Source organism: Peromyscus eremicus, chromosome 1 (assembly GCF_949786415.1).
Source record: "Peromyscus eremicus chromosome 1, PerEre_H2_v1, whole genome shotgun sequence".
Lineage (NCBI taxonomy): Eukaryota > Metazoa > Chordata > Mammalia > Rodentia > Cricetidae > Peromyscus > Peromyscus eremicus.
In genome coordinates, this window is record NC_081416.1 from 194,377,442 (window position 1) to 194,396,445 (window position 19,004).

General features: G+C 48.7%; 1 protein-coding gene across 2 annotated transcripts in view; it reads right to left on the reverse strand.

Annotated features, from left to right (window-relative positions):
• Positions 1 to 2,481: 2,481 nt before the first annotated feature.
• The window catches only part of Lig1 (DNA ligase 1), a 34,484-nt gene continuing 17,961 nt past the window's right edge, over positions 2,482 to 19,004 (reverse strand). For both annotated transcript variants that reach the window (XM_059245078.1, XM_059245079.1), the window contains exons 13-28: positions 18,196 to 18,362; positions 17,756 to 17,832; positions 15,612 to 15,703; positions 15,301 to 15,400; positions 14,099 to 14,184; positions 13,371 to 13,486; positions 12,136 to 12,231; positions 10,319 to 10,429; positions 9,691 to 9,762; positions 7,560 to 7,704; positions 7,315 to 7,397; positions 5,896 to 6,048; positions 4,927 to 4,980; positions 4,200 to 4,343; positions 2,809 to 2,901; positions 2,482 to 2,714 (exon numbers count right to left, since the gene is read on the reverse strand). In XM_059245078.1, the coding sequence (XP_059101061.1) occupies positions 2,631 to 2,714; positions 2,809 to 2,901; positions 4,200 to 4,343; positions 4,927 to 4,980; positions 5,896 to 6,048; positions 7,315 to 7,397; positions 7,560 to 7,704; positions 9,691 to 9,762; positions 10,319 to 10,429; positions 12,136 to 12,231; positions 13,371 to 13,486; positions 14,099 to 14,184; positions 15,301 to 15,400; positions 15,612 to 15,703; positions 17,756 to 17,832; positions 18,196 to 18,362 (1,673 nt within the window). In that variant the 3' untranslated portion in view covers positions 2,482 to 2,630. The remainder of the gene's footprint in view (positions 2,715 to 2,808; positions 2,902 to 4,199; positions 4,344 to 4,926; positions 4,981 to 5,895; positions 6,049 to 7,314; positions 7,398 to 7,559; positions 7,705 to 9,690; positions 9,763 to 10,318; positions 10,430 to 12,135; positions 12,232 to 13,370; positions 13,487 to 14,098; positions 14,185 to 15,300; positions 15,401 to 15,611; positions 15,704 to 17,755; positions 17,833 to 18,195; positions 18,363 to 19,004) is intronic.

The following is a 19,004-nucleotide window of genomic DNA, read 5'->3' on the forward strand; positions in this document are numbered from 1 at the left end:
TCTGCTCCTGGAAGCACGATTTACTTCAAAGAAAAAGATGGGCATCGAAGACACTCCATAAGGAATTTATCATCTTCTTGGCAAAAATAACCATTTGGGCAAGAAACTGTTCTTGCCTGGACTGCTTGACAAAAATGTATCAACTGGACATGCAGGACCCATAGGAAGGTGACCACTGAACTTTACAAGGCAAAATGGTCCTTCAGGCTCCTACTTTACAGAAGAAACTGCCAGACATTCTACAGGACACAGAGAGAAGTGACTGAGAGACTCTAGCTAGGCCTGTGGGCCAAAGACAGATGCCCCAACTTTACAGAGAAACTTTGGATGACTGTCCAGGCAGCCAGCTGTCTGTCATTCTAGATTTTTGAAAGTTGCTTATAATGCACTTCCTGTTTACTTAGGTAATATTATATCCTTCTGAGGTCTTTGATGTAGTTGAAGACTAGATAGTTATAATTTTCTTAGTTATGATAAAAGGTAAGTTAGATATGAAACCTTAGACTCACAAATATAGGATAGGATATCTTCTTTAATTTGCCAAATACAAATAGACTAGATATTATAATGTAATTTTACTATGTCAAAGTTAAAACCTTCCTTTTTGAAAAAAAAGAAAAGGGGAAGTGCTGCGGATATCGCTTGTATGCTGTAAATGTGTTGCTCTAATTGGTTAATAAATAAAGTGCTGATTGGCCAGTAGCCAGGCAGGAAGTATAGGCGAACAAAGCAGAGAAGAGAATTTTGGGAAGTCAGGGGTCACCAGCCAGACACAGAGGAAGCAAGATATGAAGGCAGAACTTCTTGAAAAGGTACCAAGCCATGTGGCTAAACATAAATAAGAATTATGGGTTAATTTACGTGTAAGAGCTAGTCAATAGTTAGCCTGAGCTATTAGGCCATACAGTTTTAATTAATATAAGCCTCTGTGTTTACGTGGGTCCAAGCAGCTGCAGGACTAGTGGGTGAGAGAGATTTATCCTGACCACGGGCCAGGTGGAACACAGGAAAACTTCAGCTACAGCTGGGTTCTGTGTCAACTTGACACAAGGTATGGTCACCTGGGAAGATAGAATCTTGACAAAATGCTTCCACTAAGTTGCCCGTAGGCAAATCTGTAGGGCATTTTCTTGATTGATGATTGATGTGAGAAGATCCTGCTCACTGTGGTCAATGCCACCCTTGGGCTGGTGGTTCTAGGTGCTGTAAGAAAACAGGCCAACCGAGCCAGGGGGAGTGAGCCAGTAAGCAGCACGTCTCTGTGGCCTCTGCATCAGTTCCTGCCTCCAGGTTCCAAACGTGACTTCCCTTGCTGATCATGAAGTGAACCTATAAGCTGAAATAAACCCTTTCCTCCTCTAGCTGCTTTTGGTCACGGTGTTTTACCACAGCAATAGCCAACTAAGATAGGCTTCACTGTGTCCCACAAGAATGGCTCTAGCTGTGCAGACCTGGACTTTGTCTGTTTGTCTACCCTCCTCCTGGTCCATGTCTCCTCCAGCTGGTGGCCAGAAAGCTAGCTGCTACAGGTCCCTAAAACCTGCCAGGGCCCAGTTCTTTCTGGAACCATCTCAGAAAAGCAGGGCTTTCTAGAAGATTCTCCCTCTCATCTTAGGAGCCTTTCTATCACATCTGCCTAAGTTTTGCAACATGTCTGTATCTTCTCCAGCTTCAGGTGACCTTCACGGGACCACAAACTAGCTAGGGCTATCTGCACCTCTGTGAAAACTGCAGTCCCTCCTGAAGCACTGGAGGAAAGGAAAGGGACACTGGGGGAAGACTAACAGTGATGCCTGGTCTCTGGTCATGTGCCAAAGGAGGCTGGCACTCAGCTAGTACTTCTGATCACCTGCCATACACAAGATATTATGTCCAGGGCACAGCCATAAGCAAAGCAGCCACAGTCACTACCTGATCTTGTGGAGTGATGACTGAAATGCTACACTGAGGATTCTGAGGTGATGTCTGGTAATAAGATGGTGGGTGACACAAATGGGAACCACACACCTGGTACTGCACCACTGTCTCCCAAGAGCATGGGCACCTTGTTAGGAAGATGTGGGACTGACTGTCTGTCAGGCCACTGGGTTGGAACCGTAAGTGCTGGTGCTCTTGGCCAGCGCACTTGGTGGCCCCTGGAAGTCTCAGTGTCCTGACCTACATTTGCAAAAGACAGCACAACAGTGTTAACCTGCCAGAGTGCTAGGAGTTCAAAGAAGTTAAAACATGAAGGCTCTCATCTACTGTTATTCAATGACTAGCACTGACCACATGTGGCTATTTAAAGTAAAATAAACTGTTCTAGTCTTAGGACTTAGGTGGCAACGGCTACATGTTGAATGTTCCACAGCACAAATGGCTGGAGGCTGCCAGAATGCGGGGAACATGACACTTGTCCAGCACCTGGCAAGGTCATATACTATACCCTATGTGAGCTCACAGACCAATGCCACCCAGCTCAGTGTGGACCTCCTCACAGAGTAGGCATTTAATAGTCATTTATTGAAGAAAATGAAGCATCCCAGCCCCAGCATCCCACCCCTATGTCCCTACACACACCAGTCAACACCACCAGGTGAACAGTACCCAGGTTCCCTCAACCTCTGCCCCAGGCCCAGGAGGCCAGAGGTTTAATAGCAGTCCTCAAAGTCGGAGTCCATGTCTGAGCTTTGCTGGTTCTGAATTTGACTCTGTTTCCGGTACAAACAGGCCACCTGAGGAGAGGGTGGAGGGTATCAGCAGCTCCTCCCCAGCCACTCCTACCTCTATGGCTCCTGGCCAGAACCAACCCCCTTCCCAGGGCCTCACCTGGTCACTGGTGGTGGCCTGCTCTGGTTGCTTGTCTCCACGGACGCGAACGAACCGAGGGAAACGAAGGGAGATCCCTTTCTCTTTGTCCACCTGTGAGAGAGGACAGTAGTGGGGGCACTCTGCAGGGTTCCAACTGCAGTAAGCTGACAAGTGATTCCCTAGTCTCTTCCTCTTTCCTGACCTGGGCCTTAGCTCAATGGGGCTGAGCAATGGGCTATAAAGGTTAAAGAAGGTGTCAGCATGTTTGAAATCCTGGTACCTGGTGTACTTTAACACTCACGAAATATCAGCTGCTATAGTTATTTATGCAGTTAGCATCCTAATGAGGACGAGTGCTGAAAAGCAGCTGGGGCTTTGATGCCAGCTAGCAGCTCTCAGGAGCCAAGCAGCTATAAGCCAGTTACCTCAGCTCTCTGTGACGCTCATTCTCACCTATGAACACAAGTACACAGACTAACATTTCTATGAGACTTAAATGGGTAATATGCCAGTTACTAACCTATGGCTGCATCATAGTAAATGCAGGACAAAGGCCAGCTACTTGCACTTGGTACCAAGAGCCCTTGCTCTCTTCTGTATAGTAAGGATGAATTTTTTTTTTTTTTAATGAGATAAACTGAGCCTGGAAGAACTTGCTTGCAATCCCAGCTGCTCAGGAAGATGAAGCAGGAGAATTTCAAGTTCAAAGTCTGTGTAGGTTAATGAGAATTTGTCTAAAGTAAACAATAACAAAAACAAAAATACAGGGTAAAAATAGAGAAAAAAGGAAAGGGGTATGATAGAGCATAATACCCCAGTGAGATGCCAGGGATGTGGCTCAGTAGTAAAACACCTGCCTAGAATCCCCCAGTAAGAGCATGATCAGCAGTAGAGAACTTGCCTAGCAAGCACCAGGCTCTGGCTTAAGACCAAAAAACCCTAAAAAACAAAAACCCAGGAGATACACTTTTCAAAATATAAGTCTGTTTATACTCAGAAAGTACATGCCAGCCATGCTTCAGGACAGGAAGAAAGGTGAAAAGAACCTTCAATTTGAGTTGTACTATCTCCTGTGTGCTACCTACTGACTGCTGTAGCCACCGGCTACATCACTGATCTGTAGCATGACAATTAATTCTGGGTGAAGTAGCAACTTCAGTCATGAAGGAAACAATGGGAAGGCAAGCTGAATTTTCACATAAGTCTAGGTTCTCAGGTTACATTGGAAATGAAGGTCAGATGCTCCAAAGGGAGCAATGTCACTGCCTTCTTACTACAGCTGGAATGATACCTGACACCCAAGTATATTCCAGGTTTCTTAATCAATACACAGGAAGAGCACAACCCAAAGTCCCTCCCCAACAGCTCTGTCTTCCCTCCTAGAATCTTTCCCAGACCCCAGCACTCACCAGGCCACGTGCAGCAGGGTAGACAGGGGACAGGGAGAGATCTGCACACTTCACTTCCCACACAACGCTTGGGTCCAGCCAGTGGTCTGGGGCCACTGCCCCATCAATCCTCACATAGGGGCGTGGGGTCGGCAAGACCAGGGCCTGCAATGAGCAGAGGGAAAGGAGATGAGCTTAATTATCAAAGCCTTAGAGGGAGAAGGTTAGAGATGAGAGAAGGGGAAAAGAAAGTGAAGAAGATGCTGTCTAAGCAATCCTTAAGTCAAAAAGCTAGACATGGGGTATCCAAGGGAAATGGTAAAGGGGAGAAAGGAGACACCACTGAGACTGAGAAGGGATACTAAAGATACAGAGAGACATAGACACATACATAGACAACAGTTGAGGGAGGTGAGGGGGAGTTTGAGGTGAGGGACACAAACCTAGGGAACAGCCAAGAGATATCCAAGAATGGGACAGAGATGGGGTCAGACCTGAAGATACCAACACACAGGACAGAGAAAATGCCTGAGACTACTAAGAAAGATCGTCCTTCTCTAGAGGCTCATAGCACTTCTAAGGGACAGCTCCTAGATGTATGCTGTGCTGGGACATGCAGTCCCTTGGCCAGCATTGCCAGGAAGTAGCTGGCAGATCTGGGACTTAAATCTAGATGTTCTCGGAATCCATACTACCAGAGCCCTGGCACAGAGTATGATGAGAGGCGCCGGGCAGTCATGCGGCCCACCTGTAGGCTCTGGTGATGCTCCTCCAGCTCTTCATCGCTGAATCCAGTTCCCAGCTGCAGGAGAATATGGCGAATTAGAATCTCATCTGGCCAGCTGGTCCAGCACCTAATCCTGCTCCCGCCACCTGAGATGAGGTGGAGTGATGCTACTGAGCATTCGGCCAAAGCTCACAGAAGGGGAAAATTTCCTGTCCTGAAAGACTACGCTTGTCATGCACTGCTCTTTGCTTTCTAGAAAAAATTATCTCCTCTGCTGTGTCTCTCCAATGTCCGGGCAAGATCTCTACCACTGAGCCACACCCCCAACCTCTTACTGGGGGATTCTAGGCAGGGGCTCTACCACTGAGCCACACCCCCAACCTCTTACTGGGGGATTCTAGGCAGGGGCTCTACCACTGAGCCACAGCCTCAACCCCTCATTGGGGGATGCTAGGCAACAGCTGTACTGCTGAGCTACACCCCCAGCTTCATATCCAGTATGGCACTGGACTTGTGACTCTCCTACCTCCCAAGGGCTAGGATTACAGGCTTGCACCACCTCTTACCACTCCTACTCTTTTAACACCACCATTAAACTTAGAACCAACATTTAGGAAATGCTAAAAAGTAGTAATACTCTGTGCTGGTAGCTATCTTTAAACTGCTTATGTAAGTTTCTAACTAGACAAGTCCTGTCTGTATTGATAGCCATATTACTGTTTGCCTTCTGTCCTAATAATAGTGCTTTTAAATCCTCATTCTAGATAAATACTGCAAAAATGTAAAAATATTGCAAAAAAAATTTCTGACCACAGACTAGTGCCCAAAAATATGACAAATTACAAGCCACTTGATCACATGGGTAAACACGTGAGACACCACTCATTTATTCAGAGCTGGTGGAGCCTGCACATGCATGATGACACAGGCACATCCCAGAGTATAAATATATCCCTCCCGATTCTGTGACCAGCACCCAGTCCCCAGGACCTTGCATATGGCCTGCAGTTCTTCACTCTCCTCATCATAGGCAGCCAACAGGAAGCCCCCATACCGGCCGGCACGCTTCCCCCGGCCCAGGTAGGCACCAATCACTACAAGGTCCAAAGTGTCGCCCACGCCGTCAAGGTAGTCCTTCTTCAGCTGGAGGAGAGAAGTGAGGGATGAGAGGGGTAGAAGGGCAGGTGGGAACTCACTACTTGAGGCTTGTCCTTGAGTACTTGAGAACTTTGAGGAAGAGAAGCAAGAAAAGCTTGCTGGAGAAGTTGCAGGTAAAAGGGCTTTTCATCTTGAAGCAAAGCAAATGAGTTAGATATATGTGAGGGGAATCACCTTTTATATTTCCAGGCTGAGCTGGAATCTGGATCCTCCTGCCCCAGCCTCCAGAGTGCTAGGGTTACGGTACCAGCTTGGGGGTTACCTTGTTTCTCTTTGCTTCAGTCCCCAAACAGTCACGGTTAACTCACTCAACCCATCCCTTCACACTTACCCATCCATTCAAGAAACACTTATGAAGCACCAGCTGAGTGACAGGCAGGCACTTAAGATTGTGGGTAAAAGAGTGAATTATTGCTAAGGCAGGAAGGTTTGCACACAATGAGCTGCTTCTAGCTAGGAGAAACAGACCAGAGCCAAGAGGAAAAGCACGGCAGGCCTAGCTTGCCCAGTTCCCAAGCGCCTCCATCTGTCATCTTGTGCCAGCAAACACTCTTCCACCCCCTTCTCATTTTTGCCCAATCATACATCACACTGCCTTATTCTCTATAAAGCAGCCAGAGGACATCTGCAAAGTGACAACAGGATCAGACTTTCTCTGAGACTCTGCTTGCTTCCTGAAACCTTTAGAAAAGAACCCAGTTTCATTTCACAGGGCACAAGGTGCTACAGTCTATAGCCTGCTCCCCTGACCTCCCCTGCCCACCCTGTATCCTGTGACACTGAACCTACTCCGCCTCCGGGGCCGATGTACCTGTGGCTCCCCAGCCCAATGCTCTGCCCTCATCTTCACATGGCCCACCCCTCCCTGCTGTCCAGAGCAGTACCAGATGTCGAGCTGGAGGGCTTTTCTGAACTCCCCAAGACCCTCCCTAACCAAGCTGACTCTTTCCTCATGAGCTCATCAGAGGCGGTTTATCTCAGACACAACCCAAGGACTGTCCTTTTAGTGCCTCCTACAACAATGACACCAGCACAGGAGCACAGAGACCTGGCTTGGCTTCCTCACCATGATGGAACCAAGGCGTAGGCTAAGCGGTTCACAGTGAGTTCCTGGAAGAGCCATTAGCCAGGCTTTGCTGAGGCAGGAATCATATAACGGGGACCCGTGCTCAAACAGGGAGTGGCTGGAGACTCCAGTGCATAGTGGGGCAGACATCCACACTGGGAAAGCCAGTCAGAGGCCAGAATCACCTTGAGCCAGTTGTGGGACCTCTTGGCGATCTCATAGGTGGCATCGACATCCAGGGTCTTCACCATCAGCCCTTCACAGGAGTCTGTAGGAAACACGGAAGCCTGATTGGGGAAATAGTGGCTCACAAGGCCTGAGCAGGCAGGATTCCAGGCAAATCTCAGGGGTTGGGAAATGGAAACACGGTCAGCGCAGGCTACAGCAAGGCTTCAGACCCGTAGAGAGAAAGAAGAGTGGTTGCACTCACCCTTCACCGACTGCTCCAAGAACTCAGCGATCTGCTCAATGTCCTTGGTGTCCAGGGAGGTGGCGAAGACAAACTCACCCTCTGTCTCCACAAAGTTTTCCCGGAGCAGCTGCCGGCGTCGAGACAAGGGCTGGCGAGTCAGGGACTGAGGAGAGAAAGTGGACAACACCGAGGAAATAAAAACTGCAGAAGTCTGGACCTTGACAGTGCACACAGCAGGCACACATGTGGTCACAGAAAGCCTTGGGGAAGGAGGAACCAGGGCCAGCAGGACCGTCAGAACTTTAACTATAGATGGAGGGATCAGAGAAAAGCAGACCCCACTAGTGTGCTGAACTCAGGATTACCTAATGGGAAGCCAGCATCCATCATCCACCCGGTGCCAGAATGAACACTTTGTGGAATTATAACTTAGTTTTTATTTATTATTAATTTGTTTATCATAATATGCAGATATGGTGTCCATGGCACACATGTGGAGGTCAGAGGATAATTCTGTGGAGTCAGTTCTCTCATTTCCACATAGGGTTTTGGGGACTGAAGTCATGTTATGAGGCTTGCCAGGCAAGCACTTTTATATGCTGAATGCCATCGCACAGGCCCTACTTCTTGTCATTTTTAATACCACCCAACAAGGGTTAAGACCACAAGGTCAATACACATTTCCAAGGGGATCTTCCCTACACTAACAGAGAACTGAGAATCCCCTCCTAAGTGGGAAAAAGATTAACAATGCAATGGTGCCTCAATATCTATGGAGATGAGTCTGGGAGCCCCCCATCCCAGATACAAAGTTCACACATGCTAAGGTCCTTTATAAACAATAGTGAAGTAAGCTAGGCAGGGGGTGGTACTTGCTAACTAGCTAACTAACTAACAAGCTTAACTGCTTGCTAACTCAGGAGGCTGAGGAAGAATCACACACACACACACACACACACACACACACACACACACACACACACACACACAAGCTTTATACACACAGACAAGACAGATATAACCTGAATAAGATGTCATCTATCCATAAGAAAGCTAGCCTCTGCTCACCTTACTTCCCTAAGACAAACTCATCTATCTGGTGGAAACAATATGTGCTATGTGGCTCAATTAGCCAGAAACGTATAGACCATCAGTTCTCCTGATAGCCCAGTGACAGAATCAGATCTGGACCAGGTACGGAGATTTGACTGGCACTGCCCAGACAGAAGCTATCAAGAGAGAAGCAGTCAGAAGAGGCAAGAAAAGAATGGGAGATCTTGTCACTCGGCCCAACCCCCTAAATACACACGATGAGTTCTCTACTGGCTGGGTGAGAACAATTTCTGTGACAGTAATCATCAGCTTCTTAACTAGTACCCTTAAGTGACCATTTTCAAATTTTCAGTCTTAAAACTTTATAGCCTTTTTTTTTTTAATTTTATGTTTTTAGCAGATACTGGAGACATAACATGAGGTCTCATAAATCCTAGGCAGACACTTTACTTCTGAGCCCCAGCCCTCACTGGGGTATTCTAGGCAGGGGCTCTACCACTGAGCCGTGCCCTCAGCTTGTTAAAAGTACTTGAGGACTCTCTTTAAAGGGCTTCTATTTAGGGGGAGGAGAGAGGTGGCCATACTTCTTGATATTCACAATATCAGAAATTCAAAATTTAAAATATAGTTAATTCATTAAAAAAGGGTGTATCCAATATGGCCAATTAGCATATTTTTTCCTCTTTTTTGTGTTCTGCAAATGGAGCTCAGGGCCTTGAGCAAGCCAGGCAGGTACTCTACTTATAGTACTTATACAAGTCCAAACAGTGTATTTTATAAAACACACATCTATTTAAAAATAAATAGCGAGAAGAGGGGCACTGACTGACTGACAGTGTGCAGACCCTTTTCAACAGAACAGAGGCTGGCTTTTCCACTATTCTGAAATCACAGGGAGAAAAATCTACTTCATACAGATGTAAAACCGCACCAGGAGTCCTCAAAATCACCCTGCACAAAAGGTCTGGGGGCCTCTAGCCTACTGAGCCCACACTCAGTGATGGAGCAGAATCAGAAACAGCAAGCAGAGACAGCCTCCAAGCTCACTCCAACCTGCCACTCTCTGTGTGGCCACCTGTCACAGAGCAGAACTCACCTCTCCGTTGAGGTAGATGAGATCAAAGGCATACAGACACACCTGCACCTGTATCTCCGATGCATCAACTTCCTAGTTGGAACAGAATAAAGACCAGGCATGAGGGGAGGGGAGGTGACCTTCTGTGCCCTATCCCATCATGCTTCGGGCAGACACCTACCATTCCTCACTCCTCCCCCCAGGCAAGGGGATCACACTGCTGAGGAGGCAGCAATGCTGCAGACATAAGCCCTGAATGAGGATGACTCCTGGGAAATCCTGACTTAACCCTCCTTCACTGCAGGGTTTGCTTTCCAGCCTCCCTTGCAGCTAATGATAAAAAAATGCCACAACACCAACAAACTAGATATAAAAGGAAAGGTCCAGCTGAGGTCCAGGGTATGTGACTTCCCCAACAGGCCTTTCATAGTGAAATGATAAAAACAGGAAAAGGACCCTTCAACTCTCCTAACTGAGATCCTGGGGTGAGAATGTGATGGCTGGAACAATGGTAACCACTTTGCCAAAGCTAGATCCACATTCACATTCACTCTGCCCCCTTAGGGGACCAGGCAGGACCCAAAGTCAGCACTGGAAGGAAAGAGACAGAGTGTGCCACTGCAACAGGAAATTGATGGGCTGATGCTACCTTGCGCTTTCGTGTGGTGAGCACTTGGAATGGCTGGATCTGCTTCTTTTCCCGGTCCCAGGCCACAGCCTCAGTGTCCAGGATGAAAGATGTGACTGAGGGAAGTTTAATCTGCAAAGTGAGGGAAGAGGTCAAAGGACAGAAACAAGCCAATGAATTCCTTTTCCCTCCATTGCTCTCATGATCCACAACTGACCTCAGCAAATATAAGAACATAGATCCTCCTGAGTCCTCACCAAGGGGCACTAGTTTTCCTGGTGACTTGCCACTTCGTGCCATGGACCAGACTCAGTGGCTGCACCCAGAGAAACTTCTCTCTTCCTCTCAACCACATTCAACTTTCCCTGAACCCAGTACTTCCCCTCTGAGCTTTCACCTCACCACAGCTTGCCTCAGCCACCCCAATTGCTGCCTACTTGCACTGACCCCTGCAATAGCACCTCTAGCCAACAGCCAAGGTGACTGCCACAAACCCTGATTATTATTGCTGTGCTTGCTGATAAAAATGGTGTGAACTTCCTTGGACTCTGGAGAACTCTTCATCAGGCCCTAGTCTTCTCTTCACTTCAGCACATCAGCTGGTTTGTGTCTCTAAGGGGCAAGCGTCTCACAGCACTGGGCCTTTGCACATGCTGTTCCCTATGCAATGCCTGCCTTCCTCCCTATCGCCTTTCCTGTGGTTTGCCTTCCCTGGGAAGCCTTCTTTTCCCTCACTAAAACACTGGTAGAACATCAGGGGCCGCCTTTCGTGTTGCATCCCAGAGCTAGCTGTATGGTTTAAGACTGCTTTCTTGACAATTCAAGAAAGTCCAATTCAAACCTACTTTTCCCTCACTCAGTGCCAGGAACTGAACAGAGGGCCTTGGGCACTACATGCCAAGCAAGCGTCCTACCACTGAGCCATGCCTTCAGCCCTTCATTGGTGGACTCAAGGCAAGTGCTCTACTGCTAAGCCACACCCCCAGTTTCTCATTAGTAGACTCTAGGCCACTGTTGTAACACTGAGCAATGTTCCAGTCAGTTATGGTTCTTATTCAGGGTCACAGATGCTGGACCTTTCCTTCAGAGTCTACAGTGTCCCCCTCTAATGAAAGCGGCAAGCTCTGGCTGTGCTACCACAGGCTATGGCACACACAGATGCCTAATCCACATTTGCTGAGTGAACGGGTACAGAAAACATGCTGCATAAGGGCACTTCCAGGAAACAGCAAAACCAAGATGTGCTCAGTGCTTAAGAGCACTTGATGTTCTTGCAGAAGACCTGGGTTCAATTCCCAACATCCAGGAAGTGTAGAGAAACCCCTGGCCCAAGGCCCAGCCCTGCTCTGCCTCTGAGCTACTTATAAAGCTCCAGCTGCTCACAGGCCAGTGCCCTTTAGGTCCTCTCTTGGCCTCACTATGGACAGGCTCCAGGCTGATCCAGGATTCTGCTAAGGACGTTCATGGGAACCCGGTTAGACAGTGTCCACAAGTTGGAAGCCAGTGGGGGGACAGGGGAGGGGTCCAGGAAAGCATTAACTTTCCCATGGGCTAGACATAGCCTAGAACCCCCTTTCCCTCTGTTTCTGTCTGGAAGTGTGGCAGCTGCAGGCAGACAAGACTAGGATGACAAGCTAGCCAACCAAGGACAGTGGAATCAGAACAGCCTTGGAGCACCTGCCTCCAGACTGCAGAAATACGCAACATCTGTTCAAACCATACTGAAGCAAGGTTGTTATACACAGCTACACATCTTCCAGTCTCCTAATAAGCCCTGCCCCTACTGCACCAGGTTGGCCAGAAGGGGCTGTAGCACAGCCCAGCAGGCAGCCACTCACCTTGGGGATGCGGCTGATAATGTCAGGGTACTTTCCTGTGTTGTCTTCCTGGTTCCTGCTGAAGATCTTCACCTCTCCACTTTCCAGAACATGGATCTACCATCACAGGGGAAGGGAGAGGAAGTCAGGCAAGCCCTTTCTGTGTGATACTGGCTTCAGACCTCACCTTCACAGGTAAGTTTGGGAAGCTCAACCAGCTGCTACAGAGATCTGAGCAAATCATCTTTAAGTTTCCTGGTACCTGCAACCTGTGTGTACCATACAACATCTTTTTTCCCCTGTTTTTTTTTAACTTTATATAATGTATGTATGTCTACACACACACACACACACACACACACACACACACACACACACACACACACACACACACGATTTATCACACTGTTGAGTGTGGAGGTAAGAGGACAAGCTGAGAAAGTTAGTTCTCTCTCTCCACCACGTGAGTCCTGGGGATCGAATTCAGGTCATCAAGCTTGGCAAAGCATCTTGCCTACTGTCACTTCACCAGCCTGGTGTCTGACTTCATCGCTTCTGTTTCCCATTTCCCTCCCTCCCTGTCTCTCAAAGTTTATCCACCTTGTTGAATGCAACACGGACCACTCTGGAGTCTACTGTTGGCATAGTTGTCTGAATACTGTCTGGTCACAGGGTTTAAGAGGGTTATACATATGCCATCTCATATGTATAGTATCTTTAACACACATATGCACATATGTTTATAATCATGACTACTATTATAAACTGTTTTCTGATTGTCTTCCCAGTATTATTCTGAAGACTCACTGCTGAGGTTGTGCGTGTGGAATCCATGGCTGTGACTGCCTCAAAGCCCCAGGGACCACTCACCTTGTGTGCTATCCCTTCCTCATGTGATAAACACCAAGCTAGTCCCAAATCCCACCAAGACAGAAAAGCCACAGCATACTTCCTCAGCACCAATGCCTTGGTCTCAGGAGGCACACGCCTGTCACTGCACTAAGAGTCACACAAGGGCCTCCCAGAACGGCAACCATAAATCATACTGTATTCACCAAGTACCAGGGGAGTCAGCATCTCCTGGTGACCCTTCTACAGGTCAGAACTTCTAGCAACCCCATTTTGCCATAAGCTGGAGGTGAAGGGTACTGCACTCGCTGAACAGAGGGGAGACTAAAGCCAGAGAGAGGATTGTGCCACTCCGGACCTGTACTGAGTACCCTCCTCATACAGGAAGGGCTGTGCTCGACCCATACCTGTGCCCGCTGCCCATCATATTTGTACTCGCAGGTGAAGTCCACCTCCTCAAAGCGTTTCAGTACCTCACTGACACCCCGAGTGGGATGGGCCAGCATTGGTTTAAGAGGGACCCCTGGGAGGGAAGAAAGCAAATTAGGAGGGCAGAGGAAAGGCAATCCATCAAGAAATTAAGAGGGAGAGACAAAGGCTACCAATGTGCCCAGGACCTACTACTCTCTTCTCCTGCCATAATGTAAAGGAGAGGACCACCCACATTTCAGAAGAGACACGTGGGTCCCCATAACAACCTCCCTGGCCGTTAATAAAAGCCATAAATGGGCTCAGGAGTAACAAGAGTAACAGTATATGGTCACATTTTACAAGCACCATTACCTCCCCTCTTTCCCTAATCGTATAGGCTTTAGAGTGACAGCTTCAAGACAGCAGAGGGACGAGATAAGAGGAATCCAGGTCCTCGGATGACCACTGAAGCACAGCTACATGCTCTATGGCTGCCAGCCGTGCTCTACACATGTAGATACACGACAGACTCTCCTCGGCCACTGCCTTCTGGGGAATCTTTGCTGCTGTAGCCCATGCTCTGTTCAGTTCGTAAGGAGAGCTCAGGGGAAAAGGAAAGGGTCTCAGCAAAGGGAAACAGCACTCAGAAGCCGTCTGGGTGCGACTGCTCACACCAGCTCAATGGAGGGCAGCTGCCCCCACCTCGAGGCCCATGGCGTGGTACCTGGGCTTAGCCTGCAGTGCTCTGGGAGACGTTCCAGGCCATGTTCCAGCAGCACAGGGATGATTCGATCCAGGTCAGGCACCTCACTAGGGAGGGGTTGGAGAGAAGAAAGCAAGATGACAAGGTCTTTTGTTTTCTTCCAAGTGCTGGGAGAAGGGGTAGAACCCAGGATCTTAGGCATATGAAGGCAATGTTCTGCTGCTGGGCCACACCCCAATCCAGATCAGGATGGATCTAGGCAGATACTGCTAGATTCTAGGTGTTAGATTCTAGGCATGTATCACTGAGACACGCTCTTAGCCCCTCATTAGTGGATTCTAGGCAAACACTCAACTGCTAAGCCACATCCCCACTCCATGATTTTACAAGACAGGATCTTCCTACATACCCCAAGTCGGCCTATAACTTGAGATCCCAAGTGTGTACCACCACACCCAGCCCATGGAGGTTCTTTCTAGAACTTGAAAACTCTGTCTATATACAAGTGCAAACACAGAGATCCCTCAGCCCATGCCAGACCTGGGCTCCTGAACACCTCTGCTTAACTCTGTGACCATGTCCTCAACTCCTCATCACTGTGATCTACTGTCAGTCACCACACATCATGTTGATTGTCTCCCTCAGCATGCAACCTCCACCACCCCTCGCTCATGTCCTGAGAGCAATGACTATGTCCCACTCAAGGTCACTGCTAACTTATTCAGCTAGTCTGGGGAAGGGCGGAGTGGGTCAGACAGAACTTGGCAGACAGTGGAGCCTCCAGAGGCTGAACCACGGGGAGATCTGTAAGAAACTCATGACTGCTGTACGCCCAGCACCCAAGGCACTCAGGCCCAGGTCAGGTGCCTTGGGGACATTTATGGAACTGCTCACAGCCCTCTTTCCTCTAGTATGGTCACTCAGTCAAAGGTCTTAGGTCAACTGCTGACCAAAATTCCTCCATATGGCTCACTATAGAGCCCTAATCCTCTCTGTGCCTGTAACATCTATTACAAGTAATCACCAGCCTCTTCTCTGGGTCCCTTAGAGCTTTGGTTGGAACTCGGGGTGTCTTGTGCCTGCTGCCCCACATGCTGTCAGTGTCTGCCTCTCACTGCTCACAACTCAGTATCATCCGTCTTGACTACAGTCCCTTGCTGCTGTTCGACCCATGTCAGTCACTCACGTGTTAGCCATCACTCTGCCCCATCCCTGCGTCTCACCAGAAGGTCTGCTTCAAGATCATGCTTTGTTCTTCCAACCACATCTTTCTGGCCTCTGCTGTCTTGCCCTTCCCAGCATCCACAACAGCTGGGGGAAATTCTATGAAAAGACCCACCAGCAGCTTAGTGATGAACATGACCCTTCAACTATTCAAGGACCCAGGGTCACTGAGGGCAGTGTATGGCATGTGACAGGGAAAGGAATGAGGTGGGCTGCCCAGGAGCATTTTCAGAGGAGAATAGGGCAATAGATGGAGAAGGGAAGCCCTGGGAACACAGTGTTGGCATAAAAATGGGCCAGAGTGACTCACCTTGGCCAGGGGGTGTGAGGCTCACAGCTTGGGCAAGTGCAGCCAAGACTGACTGCTCAGCCAGCCCGAGGCGCAGCCGTCCACTTAGGGACCTGAGGAGAGAGCATCAGGGGTGAGCAAGCTGGCCACTCTCCAGTCTGGCCCTCCACACTTTGCCTGTTCCTGTCTCCCCAATCTCCACCTTTTGTGGAACCTCTTAAATGTCCAGAGAGTCTTCATAGCCTCAAAGGGACCCAAGATATCACATAACCCGTAAATGACAAGGAAACTGAGGCCAGCCAGGAATGGCCATGACCACTGTTTATTCCTGGGAGACAGCAGGACCTTCACAGGTGAGAGGGCAGGGGCTTGTGGAAAGTAAGTCACAGGCAAAAGCTGAATCAGAACAAGAGTCTGCTAGCAGGTGTGACAGTCAAGAACCTGACCCAGCCCAGGCTGTGCTTTAAGCCAGTCACTCACTCTACAGGGAGCTAACCTACCCGCACCTCCACCTCTATCAGCTGCAGTAAGGTGGATAGGCTCTACCTCACAGAGTAGCTGGGAGAACTGATGGCATCAAACAGCAGGAACAGGGCAGAACACCTAAAAAATGGCTTCAAGACACACTTCAAGAGAGGTCAGGGACTTCCCATCCACTGTCATGACAGCTTTATGCTGAACTCAGGCCAAGGCAGACATAAGGAATCAATCACAGAATTTACCCTTGAGCTCCAGAATCCTTCTCTAGGCAGGATCACCAATAGAGGGAAGTTAGCCCATGAAAGGAAGTTATTATGGTTTCATATGAAATATTCCCCACAAGCTCACATTTTAAATGCTTGTCCACAACTAGTGGTACTTTTTGAGAGCCTGTGGAAACTTCAGGAAACAGGGCCTACCCAATGGAAGCAGGTCACTAGGTCACAGGAGATTAATCATGCCTTATTCTAGTCTTACTGTTTTCTTGTCTTCTGTAATATGAGGAGCCTCCTGCACACACTCCTGTTGGCACAAACCCTACCATGCCTTCCCCCCCATAATGGACCCAAACCCTCCAAACCATGAACTAAAATACTCCTTTCCTCCATCAGGTATTCTTGCGGGCCACAAGAATATATTATAGAAATTCAGCTGTGTATTTATTAAAGCTATACTTTGACCGGCCAAGGGTCTATCAAAAGGCAAGTCATTTATTATGAATATTTGGTGTTATCCAGCTTTTAATATTTCAGCTGTCTTCTGCTATGAAATTCTTGCATGCCCAAATATTCCCAGACCACCTGGCAAACAGTTCAGCTCCTCAGACCTGCTGAACTTCTAGGTAACTAACTCCCCCACCCCACCCCACCCCCACACACACACACCCCTCCCCCACCCACCACCCACCCCGTTGAGCCTAGGAAACAAGCTGGCTGGAGATGCATAGCTTTGTTTCTTGTGCAAATGAAGCTCAGACCATCCCCTTCCTCCATGCCTAGGGGCATGGCAGAGAGGTGTTTTACAAAACTAGGTGCAGTAAGGACTGGAGTGGAATTCCAGAGGTGGACACAACTGCATGGCCAGAGAGAGGAGAGGAAGAGTGAAGGGTAAGGCAGGAATAGAGGACAAAGAACCATGTGGCCAGAGAGAAGAGAGAAAGACAGAGGTTCAGTAGAGGATAAAACAGATCCCTTGTAGAGTTTATCAGGGCCAGGGGTAAGGAGTCAGGAAGAATACAGATGGAAGATGAAGGGACAGAGAAGAAAGATCAGGTCAAAAGCATAAGAGCTTAACTAAAACTCTGAGGACAGGATGACTGGGCACAGAGAGGGGCTGAATGTGAGGACTGGGCTGAAACTGTGTAGATAGAATTGGCATAGAAGAATAAAGTGAAAGGACTAAAGAACTCAAGTGTATCTAGATTCATTCCCACGCCGCTGGTAGTGTCCCTTATGGGCCCCCTGGGATAATATAATATTAAAGCTGGTCCTTAATATTATACAAAAAGGTAGTTTTACCACAGTAATGCAAAAGTAACTAACAAGGCTTCCTATGCAAAGTCAGAACTGGGCCATGTTGGTACTTTTCTCATCACGAGGCAGTCAGGTTGTTAACAGGGCTGGAGCTGCCAGGTGCTCACAGCGTAGGCCCATATGCCTCCCCAGTCTCATGAGCCCCATGTTTACCTGGCAATGAACCGGGCTTCCGAGTGGCGGCAGGCGACAAAAAGGCCCTTGATGATGTCCATCTTCTTGGCCATGGACTGAACAAAGTGGAGAACAGAGAAGGCATCATCAGAGGAGGAACTAGACACTTTTCAGCTTTGGAAAAGCTGCCACTGCCACCACCTGTTGTAGCCTCTTGCTCTGAGAGCAACGGATGGCAATGAACTAGCTCTCTTTGCCTTTCTCCCTTTGTCCAACAAGCACTAACAAGGGTTCTGACCCCCAGGAGGCAGAGCATTAGGTGCTAGGGTCGCCAGAGGAGAACAGGATGAGACACTGTGAACATACAAGCAGAAAAGAACACTCAGCCCCCACAGTCAAAGCACACAGTCCCCTCCACATGCTTTGCTTTAGGTCCTGGGACATCTGGGTGTTGGGATGAGCCACACTGATCTACTTACAGCACTGCCAGTGAGCCGGGCAATGTCACAGAACTTGGTAAAGACCCCGGAGGTGGTGAGTGGAGGTGGGGGCAGCATGAGTCTCTGAGTGCTGCGGCTGTTCTCGGCCACCAGCCCCACATCACCCTTCTCAGCTACCTCAGCCCGGACGGACTCCAGCTGACGACCTTGATAGAGGAGACGGTGGGGAAGGAAGAGGGAAGGGGGCATTGAGGCTACCTGTGTCCCTTCCCTGGCTGGATGTTTCTCCAGTTATCTGGGCTTGTGGGCTTTCCCCTTTCCTACAGATTGCTTCATTGGTACAACTAGTAAGTACCTGCTCCCATTAGGTCGTGTAAGAAGCCTAAGCGACAGCCATTCACCCAGACTCAGAGATGTGTGGATGGGACTGAAATCCTCGGGATGGGATGAAGCCAATGGGAGTAGAGAGGGTTTTCTGCTCTATTCTTAGTTGGTCTCTAATGGTCTCCAGCCTCTTGTTTATTGTGCTTCTGTTGTTCTACCTTTCTAAAATAGCCATTACCATATGGGGTGTACCTTGACCTTGTTTATGGTCCAAAGCAGAGTCCCATTACGGTACACTTAGGTAAGAGCAGGGGGCTCACAAGATGGACAGTCAGGCAGTCAAGACAACTCAATGACTGAGTTGTGTCCCGGTGTCACGCCTCTCCATCCCACAGCCCGTCCCAACACAGGCTGTGCTTCCACACCCTGTACTACCCAGATCTTAAAATTCTGGCCTGTCAAGTACTCTTCCCCACTGGCCTCTCCCTCTACCTTGACCCACCCCCAACTCCTTCACAACCTCC